General features: G+C 35.7%; 1 protein-coding gene across 3 annotated transcripts in view; it reads right to left on the bottom strand.

Annotated features, from left to right (window-relative positions):
* Positions 1 to 248: 248 nt before the first annotated feature.
* CHM (CHM Rab escort protein) overlaps positions 249 to 13,819 on the bottom strand; it is a 184,470-nt gene continuing 170,899 nt past the window's right edge. For all 3 annotated transcript variants that reach the window (XM_019659908.1, XM_019659909.1, XM_019659910.1), the window contains 2 exons: positions 10,812 to 10,972; positions 249 to 3,709 (listed from right to left, as the gene is read on the bottom strand). In XM_019659908.1, coding sequence (XP_019515453.1) covers positions 3,518 to 3,709; positions 10,812 to 10,972 — 353 coding nt within the window. In that variant the 3' untranslated portion in view covers positions 249 to 3,517. The remainder of the gene's footprint in view (positions 3,710 to 10,811; positions 10,973 to 13,819) is intronic.

Here is a 13,819-nt window from a genome sequence, read left to right on the forward strand (position 1 = left end):
GTGAAATGTAAAAACAGTTTGTAGGCAATCAATGTACTGTAAAAGCCATAGCCCATGCCTCATAGCACTGATTTCAAACAGAATGAGGTCTGATGCTGGCATCTAGAAGAGTTTGCTAAGTAAAGCATACCCATGTATCATTTGATTACCTTTTCCACAAACCTGACACAGTCGACAGATGCCTAGACACAAATTCAATTATACAGCTAGAAAATTGTTTAAATAATAAACTGATACTAACAAATAAATCAGTTCCAAGACAGTCTTTAATTTCTTGGCACATAAGCAAATCTTTACCATTAAAATATAGAATAGCACTTCTAAAAGGCATTTAAAACACTTTATTTTCTCTGAAAACTTACTGCTACAGTGTGCAAATTATGAATAATCATATATTCATGCTTTGTGAAATGCATATAAGAAAATTAACTAGAGTAGAGAGATAAATTATTCAATACATATAGTAGTCAATAACTTATTTGTTAAGAAAATTGTTTAATTTCTGCTTTAAAGGATCGTTACAATTGAGCAATCCAATTTCAACATAATTTTTTGAGATCTTAAGGACTTTGGACAAAGGGCTGCCTTCTCATGAACTGCAGTTGTGATAGAAGTTAATCATTAGAATGGCCATTATTTTAGACAAAGGGCTGCCAATCTCAGAAATTACCATTCTAAAGTTAACCATTACCATGTCCATTTTACTACGGACAACTAAGTACCATAGGAGATGAGGAAAATTGTAACTTAGTTTCCTATAGAAAAATATATGTTTATTTTATATATATCTGTTTTTCTGGGCAGGCATGCCAACTAAAGGTAAATACATTAGCCACATAGGGTTAGTAACTGGTTTTCTATTAATCACTGAATTGAATAGTATTATCATTTTTGCTTAATAAGAACCATAAATACATAACTAAACATTTTAAACAAATGAATCAAAATTCTTTGATAATAGTTTTCAAAATTTAAATTAGCTGCTGAAATTTCTGCATCATACAACATATTAACTTTATTTATATGACTTCAAGCTTACGATTTTACAACATAACCAAAAAGTTTGACTTAAAACTACGAAAACAAATATTTATTTGCAGTAATTAAGAAAGCTGAAAAGAAAGCTCTTAGAACAATTTCTATGATGTTTTGAGGCAACAGGAACAGGAAATATCTAAAGTTCTCTAACAGTTGTGTACTATCTTAATCATCCCTAATCATATTCAGGAGTTCTTAAACATTTCAACAGTATTTAATAAATAACCTGGAAGAGAGATTCTGATGCTGGTCAATAGATGAAATAGGGTACAGTATGGGCTTGGTCATGAGACCACAGAATATCTCTTTCATTGCTCTACATATAGATAGCTGTAATAAAGCTATCAGAATTTTTCTAGTTATTCCAGGCCTACCCTAGCTGTTTACATAAAAGTGCATGCTGCATTCAAGAGGCTTTAACTCTAAGACTATAACAACGTACAATATCTTAATTGGTGCAACTTACCGCAATTGTATTCAACTTATTACTCTCATTTAGTGGAACCTTTTATATTGCTGGTATTGAGGGGCAGGGTCAATACCCAGTGCTTATAGGTATGTATTGTGCATTTAGCGCATGCTCCAGTTGGGATTCAGAAAACATGATTTGACTTAAGAAAGATCTGAATCCATATAACAAAGTAGGTTATAATGTAACTCTATTGTCCCTGATTTGTATAGTACTATAAAAGGGATAGAGGGGGAAAGAAGGAACTAAAGAGATAGGGGAGGTGTTCTACAGTGAGCAGAGGGGTAACGAGTAGCCTGAGAGGCTGGGATGGTTTTCCTTGCATCTGGATTCCGCTATATCTGCAGGAGGTTGGAAAGGTGAGGCAAAAGATACATTCCTTGGTTCTTTGCATTTCCCATAAATCTGTGACCTGACAGAGCTACATCTTCCCTGAAATCTGGAGAGGTGAGAGCCCCACTGCAGCTGAAGTGTGTAAGAACTATGTGCTTTTTACTGTAGCCACGGCTCTCTGGTCCGCTATACAAGCCAGGCTGCACCACAATAAACTTTTTATATATTTATGTATTGAAGTAAGTTGTTAAATCCAAACTATTACTGAAAACAAGTAAACCAACAGAGCATTTGGAATAACTTTTAATATAGTCACTGTCGCTGTAACTAGATTTGCTGCTTATGTACAGTCCTATATTTTATGTTAAGTGCATACTACGGTTTACCAGTTGTCATATTCTATTTAGTCCTTGGTGGTTTCAGGTTTAGCTACTGTAAAAGAAATCCAAAGAATTTGCAGTGTTTTCCTTATTAAGATTCAAAACCAAAATTCCACATGTTACTATGTTTACTGGTCTATAAGACTATAAAATACTAATATAGGAAATAGTTTTATTTTAAAAGCTTAATAAAAACACTGAGATTATGTTGGGAGAGTTGACAGCAATTATTTGCTGAATGAGATATTTGACAGTCACCTCCAAGTCAACAAGACAATTTTGAAACAACTTTTCTTCCAGAAAAACCATTCTAAAGATGGCACCGCATGTATCTTCAAAATCATTCTCATAGAATAGGCAGGGTATTCCTATATCCATCTTACATACGGAGAAACTGAGGCCCAGAAATGAAACAATTTGCCTAATATCATCATCAGCATAGCCAGGACTAAATTATTGGGTAGTCGGAAAAGTTATGACATATTTTTTCTATGTTTTTCGTTGCAAAAACGCGTCATGACTTTTCCGACAACCCAATAGGTTTACAGACACTTGGGCTGGTGCTCCAGGTACTTTACTAGACAGAAATTCCAAATACCGATGGGTCTATCCAAATCTTTCCTTCCATTTCTTCAGTACTGAGCTTTCCTAGTGTATAAATGATTCACATATAAATATCACCACTAACATTAAAAAACACTGAGTAATGGACTCAACTCATGATTTCTTTCTTAAACATGTCTACTTTAATTATTAGCATTTTAGTACTTGTCAAGATAGAAAACAAAACAAGCCTCTATGCCACATAAGCTCTTGCCAGATCATGACACTTTAGTTTTTCTCAATTTCATTTACATATGCTTTCATCGTTTGTGTCATGATGCTCATATCCTTGAAGAAAATATAATTCAAATAGTCAAAGGAAATAAGTGAGCTGATTCTGAAGATGTGGCTTTCAAAGAAAGACCCAAAGTGGAAGCAAAAGCTGTAGTAAAAGCACAGAATTATTAACAATGCGTAGGATCACTTTAATCTCCAAAGCTATATTTCTGGGAATCAATTCATTTATAATTTTTATCTGCTAACTCCACAGGTTTGGTATCTTAAAGCAGGCAAGTCAATGTGCTTTACAAGTATTTTGTGTCCTCTTTTAGGAAAAAAAATCCCTTTTTAGATTTTGGTAACTCTGCATGTCAGTTAGCTGCTGCTTTCTAACATTTTTCAAACAGTTCTTCTATCAAGAAGACTGAGGCCAGGAGGAATTTCCAAAATGGGATATCCAGTTTGGTGTACATCATTATACAGAGGGCTCCTCTGTATTTCCCAGGTCTGTGGTTTCCTTGGGAGTCTCTGAGTTGGCCTCTGGTACAGCACTGGAGTCCACAGCCCCTGGTTGTAAACTGTCTCCATCCAGGATGATGTCTTCAGGATTTGGTGGGGGTGGGCAGAAGTCTTCGTTGGGGCAGATTTGCTGGAAAAGTGTCTCAGCCTGGCCAGGGAAGAAAGGACACACACTAGTTTTTGAACATCAGCTTCAAACGTATGTGCCTTTCTGACACTATTTTCAAAAGTAAATATTACGCTTGAAAATGTCTTTGAGTTATAGAACTTTACCCAATACACATGACCTTCAAAAAAATCTGCTTTCAGAATTCTGTGACTTTTCTCTCTCTAATTCTATACATGTATTCAGGTCCACCCTTGATCAGATTCTTCAAGTGTCCAGATAGTTGAGAATTTAAGGACAGTCATTCTACATGACAGCTGAAATACAATTTCCCTTAATACTCTTTATATAATTTCCCAATAGAGCCTATATGTGATATCATAGCCTAATTTAGCATACAAAAATTTTAACAAGTTATTGTTGAAATCAAGAAAATTTTTCATTATTTGCTCAACCAGTTGCTTTACTGATATACCGTATTTCCCCATGTATAAGACGCACCCTTTTCTGAAAAATTTCGGGTCTAAAAACCGGATGTGTCTTATACAGTGGCTGTAGATTTTTTGACAGTGATGAGGAGTTGCACGAATTTTATGATGAATAAAACTTGAGTTCAATAACTTTATGTAATATAATTTTTTTCAAATTTCGGGCCCCAAAATTAAGGTGTGTCCTATACATGGGGAAGTATGGTAATTTTTCTCCCTCTGGGCTTTATTTAAGGATACAGCACAGTGTTCAAGATCATAGGCTTTGAATAGATAGCCAAGTACAAATACTGGCTCTGCCACTTAGCAGCATTGTGATTTGGGGAATGCTTATTCAACTTCTGAGCCTTGCTTTCTTTGTCTATAAAATGGAAGAGACTAGGCCTCCATAAATGATAGCTATCATCATTATCATCAATAATAATATAAATTAAAATGTCAAGATGTAAGCTTAGCTTTGTCTGGCAGGGTAAGAGAATAAGAAAGTAAATGTGATCATAATTAACCACAACAAATACACACACACACATACACACACACACACACACACACACACACACACACACAAACACACACTTGAAAGTAAATGTGGCAAGTAGCATGGCTATCCCATTCTAAACATATTCCTACTTTTTTAGCTGAGCCATCCTGCTGTCTATTGGCAGCTTAGCGGCTGCTCAGCTCGGGCTGGCCTCGAACCGCTGTTGCTCAGAGCTCAAACTCTTGAGCGAGCTCTTAACCAACTGAGCCACTCGGCCAGCCCTATTCCTACTTTTATTTAGATGAATATAGCTCACTGTTAGATAAGGTTCCCTGCCATGCTAGGGAGCCTGTACTCTATCCTATTGGTAAAAGAAAGCCATTAAAGGATTTTAAGATATATGTTTGTTTTAAAGGCTATAATGTCTTTCTGCATCACTTCAGCCCTCCTTCCCAAGGGTACACACAAGGTCATGCATTAGGCTACAAACTGATAACTGGCCAACAGGGCAAATCCAGCCTGCTGCCTAATTTTGTAAATAAAGTTTTACTGGAACACAGCCACTCTCATTCCTTTATCTATTGTCCATGGATGCTTTTGCACTGCAATGGCTGAGTTGAGTACTTGTAATAGAGACCATATGGGCTGCAAAATCTAAACTCTTTACCACATGGCCACCTACAATTGGTAGACTCCTGCATCAGGTGATTAAAACTGATATTCTTTGGAGTAGGTGGAGGGATAGTAAGAAGAAACTTCTGAGCTTTGATGTGGAGTTGAAAGAAGGGACAGGGGGAAAAATGGCTCCTTTCCCTCTTGAGTAGAGTTTAAGAGTATATTTTTGTACATGTCATTTTCTTTTCCTATGGATATCTTGAAATGAAATATTTGACATGCCTGCTTTGCTCTCCACCCCGGGAACTCACCACAAGTCTTTGTTGGAGACACCTTAGCCCCTAGAATCAGGACTGAGGTCAGACAGCCTCTCCCTGACACTTCAGTTCCCTAATGGATTTTTAGTGTTTTATCTCTACTTGTCCATCTGTTAAGGTTCTCTCCCCTCTCCTCTTCACTTTCTCCATGCATTCAACCACCAAATCCTATCAGTTTTATCTCCTAGTTCTTGACTCCGTCCATTCCTTCCCTACAGACATAGCTCATACATGTACCATCTTTCTCCTAGATAAAAACAACATCTCAGAACTGGACTGGTCACCTGGCCTCCAGGGTTCCCTCTGTGTAATCCACCTCCATGCTGCCCTCATAGGAGTCTATGGAAAACATAATTCTGTTTATGCCATTTTCAGGCTTAAAACTCTTCAGTGACTCCCCATTTTGAATAGGATGCAAATCAAAGACCCCTACTATGGCATACAAAACTCTCAGGCGTACCTTTTCTGGTCCTATCATCTTCAATCCCTCTCCACCTCTCAGGCTTTTTGCTTCATTAATACCTGTTTATTTGTAGTTTCTTAAACACACCATGATGTTAACATCCTAGGCTGATGCGGATGCTGTAACACTTGAAGTATTTCAATTTGGTTGTCTTCCATTTAGATGGGGCATTGCTACTCATCTTTTATATCCCACTCTGTAAGGTTCTCTGACTCCTAGATAGATGTCGTGGCTCCTCTGTATTATTTCTGGACTTTGGATATTAGTCTATTATTGCATATACTGCACTGCTCCTTATTTATATATTTTTCTCCTTTACTATACACAAATCTGTCCAGGGATGACAAGGACTGGGTTTTAGTCAACTCCGGATCCTTAGAGCCTGGCATGGAGTAAAATCAATCTCTCTCTCCCTCTCTCTCTCTCTCTCCCTCTCTCTCTCTCTCTCTCTCTCTCTCTCTCTCTCTCTCTCTNTGTATATATATATATATATATATATATATATATATATATATACATATACACACACACACACACATGCACTCTCTCTATATATACACACATATATATTATTATATATAAAATAGTATTAATATTAATAATACTTATTATTTTATTTCTACTCTAGTTCCTCTGTATCTGACACCTTGTCTCCCTTTTGCCATTTCCCTGTAGGATAGACTGTCCCCTGAACCCCAGTCCCTGTGGCTGGATCCCACTCGATCTGTTCCCATATATCCCTCTCATAAACAATTTGTCTCCTAAGATTGCCAGCCAATTGCAAGATGTCGCACTACGCCTATTTGTGCTCTACCTGCCTGGGGAACTCCCAGTTTCAGCCCATGTGCCACTGGTCTTTACTGATGCCAATTTTCTACCAGACTCCAGCCTTTCCCAAGGGTCTACTCTTTCTATAACTGCTGGAACCTTTTTGAGTCGACTGCCATGTTCTTGAAGGTCGATCTAATGCAGCTTTCTTTATTGCATTTCATTTGCCAACTAAGCCTCAGTTCTGAGAGTTGTCATAAAGAGGTTAGTTCAGAGTAAATCGTCAACTTCTAATCCTCCACACCCTTTATAAGCCAGGAATTAGCTTAAAAAGAGTTTCATGTGGTTAAAACAAATTAAGGACTGATTATATTGTGATTTGGTTTTCTTATATTAGGAAGTACAAAGAGAGCAAGCTGAGTTATTTAAGATATTCCTATGTTTATTTAACATACATCTATGCAAAACAAAAATAAATATTTTGTCAATCTAGTGGTTAATACACAGGAAAACCTTGGATTGTGAGTAACGTGGTTTGTGAGTATTCCGCAAGACGAGCAAACATTTCTAATACATTTTAACTTGGTAAACATGTCTTGCAATATGAGTAGTTTATTTCCAGAGTGAATTATGCTCGCAAACCAAGGTATTACTGTATTTAGGATATATCTATATACACTAACAAGATTAAAGCACAACACGTTAGATGAATGTATAAGCACTAGGGTCCAACAGAGTTGAGGTGAAATCTCGGCTCAAAAACTTACCAGCTAAGTATGTGACCTTTGGATAAGTTATTTAGCCCCTTTGGACCTTAGTTTCCTTGTGTGTATAATGGGGATGTCATGGATACTTACCTTATAGGGTTGTTGTAAGGTCCAAATAAGATAACATATATAAGATGCTTAGGATAGTGTCTGGTACATAGAAAATGCTCAATAAATGGTAGCTTCAGAGTATATGACAGCTAAAATTGCCCTCTCCCTCAATGACATGAGAGAATGAATGATACTGCAATATGTGAACAACTTGATAGTTCATCTGACCTATACAGCTGGACTTCAACTTACAAACGATGTGCCAAATGTCATAAATGAGTTGTTCATCTATCCATAAAAACAATGTTCTAAATGGTGGTTAGGTTGCCAGCCCAGCCCACATCAGCCAATTTAACTCATTGTATACCTGAGTATAATACAAAGAGTACAGTACTATTTAACTACTGCTGTTCCTATGGTAGTGACACCTCTTGGGGGATGCAGGCTCCTGAATGAGGAGTGAGCTGTCAATGCCTTGGGAGTAGGAAGTCACGGACCAGGCTGTTCATCAGTATGAGTGAGTAAATGAAACACTAGCAGTATTAGGAGAGATCATATGTCATGTTCAGAAAGAAACGGAAGTAATACAAACTATAAAAATGAGTGAGTCACAGAAACAATCACAACTGTCACTTAGGCTGGCATCATTGTGGTGATAACAGGGAATGTCTTGGTTTGCTCCTGCACATGACTTTAATTTATGAGTGTTACACAGAGATCACTTTACATTTTCAGTATGCCTACAAAGGAGGCAGGATTATGTTATTCAACATTTATACGTTTGCAAATAAGGAGATGCCAACTTGATAACTCGTAAAATGAAGCACTTCCTTTATAAAAAAAAAAGAAAAAGAAAGAAAGAAATCTGCTGGTGCTTATGTTTTCTACCTAGGAAAAGCCTAGTGATATTCTGGGAGCTTTTATGGACAGTTTTGAAAACAGAAGTCATCAGTTAGTGAATGGGATGAACACAGAATGATATATTGGAATTAGAAAAGTTTATCTAAATAAACTAGCATTTGTAAATACTATTACTGATTCCATTTAAAGTAGGCATTACACTTTCTCCCCAAACTGATGTGAAGTTAAAGCTATATAACAAATTTAAAGCTACTTATATTTAATAGCATGTAATAATTAGTACCCAAACTAGCATTAAGACTGTTTTCTACTGTGATAACACTGTAAGTCTTGAAAACTATCTTCTTGGGAAGCAAATTACCTCATAATAAAACTACCCTTTAATTATAATCTTCTAGCTTGCATTTTAGATCACATTAGCACTTACATAATAAGCCCTTACTTAAAAGGCCTTCCATTTTGGTTAGAAAACATTAAAGTTCACTCAGGAATAAAAATGACCTAAGCTACCTGGCTGAAAACTTGCTGGCAATTTCTGCTTAAAAAAATTAGAACATCAAAGCAAAAATGACTTGGTCATTTTAAGCCATAAATGTAGATCTTGAACCATCTTGGGTTCCTATTAAACTAATAGAATGAATGATGAATGAGAGAGGTGACTGCCTGCTTTTGTTATCACTCGCTGAATATGATTATCCAGTATCACCATTAGGCTCTAAAGATGAGAAATAAAGAATTTGGCAAAAAACAGTAAATGTATGGGGTCATGGCCTTGCCTCTATGACTAAAAATTAAAGGCTCAGTGAAGCCATTTGCTCCTGCAAGATTCCTGTCACTAGTGGAAACGAAACTTCTTTCTGTGGTCTTAGAACAATGTTAAATTACCCATTTATTGATTCAATTGACAGACGTGCCAACTTTGTCTGTGAAAAGTTTAGATTTGTGCTTTGAAAAATATTTTCTGCTCTTCTCTGTCAAGTGAAGAGAAGTATATTTGTATATGCATTATGAATCTTCAGCTTAATGGAGTCATAGCTCACGTTTGGCAGCTTATGTCAGCCTGCCCTGTACCTCTGCATAGCCCTGCCTAGGAAGCTGTCACAAAATTCCACCTTCATTTAACATTTTTCTCAGCAGCCAGAATAAGTAGCTCTTGGGACACTGACTTATGACAAAACTTTAAAGGAATCGCTGGGTCATATGGTAATTCTATTCTTACCATATGACCCAGCAATCCCTCTCCTGGGTATCTACCCCAAAAATCTGAAAACATTTGTCCATAAAGAAATATGTATTCTGATGTTCACTACAGCATTATTTACAATGGCCAAGACATGGAAACAAGCAAAGTGTCCTTCGATAGATGATTGGATAAAAGATGTAGTATACACTATGGAATATTACTTTGCCATAAGATGAAATACTGCCATTTGTGACAACATGGATGGATCTTGAGATTATCATGCTAAGCGAAATAAGTCAGACAGAAAAAGTCGAGAACCATATGACTTCACTCATATGTAGGATATAAAACTGAAAGCAACAAATAAACAAGACAAAGAAACAAAAACTCATAGATACAGACAAGAGTTTCGCGGCTACCAGAGAGTAAGGGGGGCAGGAGGGTGGTAGACGAAGGTAAACCGGATCACATATATGGTGACAGAAGGAGAAATGACTCTGGGTGGTGAACACACAAAGTGATAAATAGATGATGTATTACAGAAATGAACACTTGAAACCTATATAATTTTACTAACCAATGTTGCCCCAATAAATTAAAAAAACAACTTTAAAGCGATCATATTAATTGTGAAAAACTGTAAGTTACATGTCCTTTTCCAAGTTAAGAAAATGCCTTAAGACCATTTTAAAATTACATTTTGTGTGCCTTACTGGTTACACTCCTTTTGAAATGATTCAGGTTAATAGAGAAAAAAAGTTTGTGTATTGCAAAATAATACACTGATAGGCCAACAGTTTAAATTAGAAACAATGTTTCTTTAGAATATTGGCATTTTAAGTTCATTTTTCAGAATATGTATTTGCAACATTTTTTCATCCTTATTCACACAATGGAGCTCATAAATGACTTCTTGTAGTTCATCATTATATTCAAGAACATGAAAATATCTGATACCATATTGAAAGTATATTTAAAGTAGCTTTCTTATTCATAAAAAAAAGTTTAGGGACAAATTAGAGATGGCATTAAACAAGAGAGATGCTGTTCTAGTCTCTTTTCCCACCTCCCAGAGGAAAAATAAAAACAATTCACTTTCCCTACCATAGCTACTTCTTAACACAAGACCAAGAAATATCAACAGCCTTACCTGTTTGACTGCATTATCATTTCCTAAACTGCAGTCTGGGCCAGAGCAGACGTAAACGTTGGATGGTAAATCATTATAAGAATTCCTGCTGACGTCTGAAGAATCTCTCATATTGAAGTAAAGAGCCCATAGAAGTCTTGGCTTTTCAACTTCTTCATTTTCTAAATGTAGACATAAATTTTACTTACATTTAATGCACAAGATGCCTGTCAATTACTGCAATACACAGTCAATTACTAACAAAGCCATGACTATATATTATAGTAAATCAGAGCTTTGTGTGTAAACAATAAGTCTAATTTACTAATGTTTCACACTCTAATTAATACATGTGCATGCTATTTCAAGCAATGGCTTTTCAACCTAAGATAACTTTGATTTTTAAAATTATCTTAATTATTAGTAAGTTACTTAAATTTAACTCCACCTGTGTTCCCTTGGATTTCTATTATTCCTCCTCATCAGTATCAAGGAGTTTATGATCACATTCATCTTTAAATTATGCCTTTAAGTAAGAAGACAGCATAAATTGATTTTCTTATGTTTCACATGGACAAACCAACTTGAAAAATTATATAGTAAGTCAATAGTATATACAGGATTATGAGATGTCCAGAATTGACAAATGTAGAGAGACAGATGTAGATTAGTGGTTACCTAGGGCTGGGGGGACATGGAGGTAAGTGGGGGATGACTGCTAATTGATATGAAGTTTCTTTTCAGGGTGACAGAAATATTCTAAAATTGACTGTGATAATGTTGGAACAATTCTGTGAATCTAAAAACACTGAATTTTATACATTATATGGGTGAATTGTATGGTATGTGAACTATTTCTCAATAAAGCTGTTAACAGTAATATATACAGAATTAAAACTTTCATATCCTAACTCACTAATGCTTTGTCCTACTAGATTATAAAACTAATGGGAACCAACCAACAAATAACACAAATAAGGTTCAAGACTGCAAGTTGTTTTAGCACACATCCTCTCATTTAACAGGAAGCATCTATATAATGTGCGTTAGGGACTGGCTTAGGAGATGGGGATACAAAGATGAAGCAGACTTAGTCCTTAATCTTCTGCTTTTTAATGTTCCCTCATATGGGGCCTAGCACACAACAAACACTCAATGAATAATTTCTTAATTGATTTTAATCCTATTTTCAGGTATAATCATAGCATGATGTACTTACTATTAAAAGGCCCAACATTATTAACCTGAATACCTAAAGCCTATTCCTTGCTATCTTAATAATTATTTTTCTGCCTGTCTTCCTTAGAAATGTTATAATTAAATTTTCTTTGGTTGAAAACAGAAAATGCTGCTGTTAACATATTTATTGACTGCAGCGTTTTCTTTAGCCTGAATCTGAACAAAAATTCAAATTATATATAATGATAATGGATGTGTATGAAGATTACCCAAGACCATGAGGCACCTTATGAATCACAAAGAAAATGCTAAAGGTATAATTATCTAGTTGATTAACTTTGATTATTAAACTGGTAATCAATGTAGAGAAATTCTCAGCTAATTGCAGTAGTCAATTAACAAGAATGTCCCATTCCCCAGTTCAGGATGAATAGGATTTTATTGTATTTAATTAAAAATATTTCTACTACAAGAATACCAAATATATTATTTCTCTAGTTCATCCTGAATAATCCATAATGATTATTGTGATAGGATGAAGAAACTCTGAATGGAAGAAGTGATCCCTTAAAGTGCCCCTAATGGTAAGATTGAAGAATCTAAGGTGTTGCTAATTAACTTCACATAAGCACAAGATAGGTGGTGAAATCTATTTATTGGCAAAAAAATAACATAAGGAACTCATACTTCGCAGCTAAAACCATGTGGCTCTTAGTAAATTTATTGGTGAGTTTAGTTTCACTAAATGTTACAGAAAGATAATTAAATATATTGCCTATGAGTTCTGACACCAGACTCCAGGAGCACTGCAGAAAAGTGGGCTGAGGTCTGGAAGTTTTTTAATATTGTCCATTTCTGAGCATACACTAAGAGAGTTTATCTTGTATTTATTTCATCAAAGTTCCAGCTCAGAGGAGGGCTTTCACTAAATAAAAGTTGGGGAAAATGAATAAGCCAATAGGTTAGAGGAAAGAAATTTCAGAGGTTGAAGCTTTGAAAAGAGGCCATGAAGAAAATGAAAAGTTGACATAGGCTGAAGATAAATGCTCCTGATACAAGGGAGTTATTAGGCTTTGACCTTAAAACCCTCAAAGAGACATATAATTGCTTCATCTTTCTTTGAGGTCAGCTGGAAGGCAGAGATACCTGGAAAAATAACATGCAGTTGTGAAGTACACAATTGTCAAAAAAATATTAAAGTTTCTGTTTGGCTAGGAATACATCAACTGGCCAAAAGTAGAACTGGATTTCTGTAATATCTCACTTTATTCAACTAGACAATATAAAGAGCTAAACAGTAATAGGTAATTGAGAATAGGATCCTGGGCAAATTAAATTGGGGTTAATTACAGAATAAGGTAGGCAGGTGAAAATCAACAATGGCACACAACAAAGCAATACACGGTCTATAGTTGAATGCAAAGTTTAGGGTGAGAGAAAACATTTTAGTAACATAGAGCAGCATGAGACCAAGAGAGTAGGAGACTGTCACAGCCTTGACCTAGGCTGGACACAACTATGTTATACACCTGAAACTAATATAAAATAATACTGAATGTCAACTGTAACTGGAAAAACAAAACAGAACCAAAAAGGAATTAAGATGGCATTTGACTTCCTAGTCCAATCATTATTTAACACCCTTACCAGCCACCAACTACAAAATCACAACTATGAAGGGAATTTTTGTTTTCAGGAAGTGCTACTGTCGTGAGACAGGAAATGAACAAGATGGAATGAAGTAACTCTACATGCCATGCGCAATGGAGGGAAAAAGAGAAAGAAAATGATGCAGTGATGATACTACATTGTAGACATTTCAAGACATAGTACTAATGAAATTCTTGCTT

This window comes from Hipposideros armiger, unplaced genomic scaffold, assembly GCF_001890085.2.
Source record: "Hipposideros armiger isolate ML-2016 unplaced genomic scaffold, ASM189008v1 scaffold_306, whole genome shotgun sequence".
NCBI classification, from domain to species: Eukaryota; Metazoa; Chordata; class Mammalia; order Chiroptera; family Hipposideridae; genus Hipposideros; species Hipposideros armiger.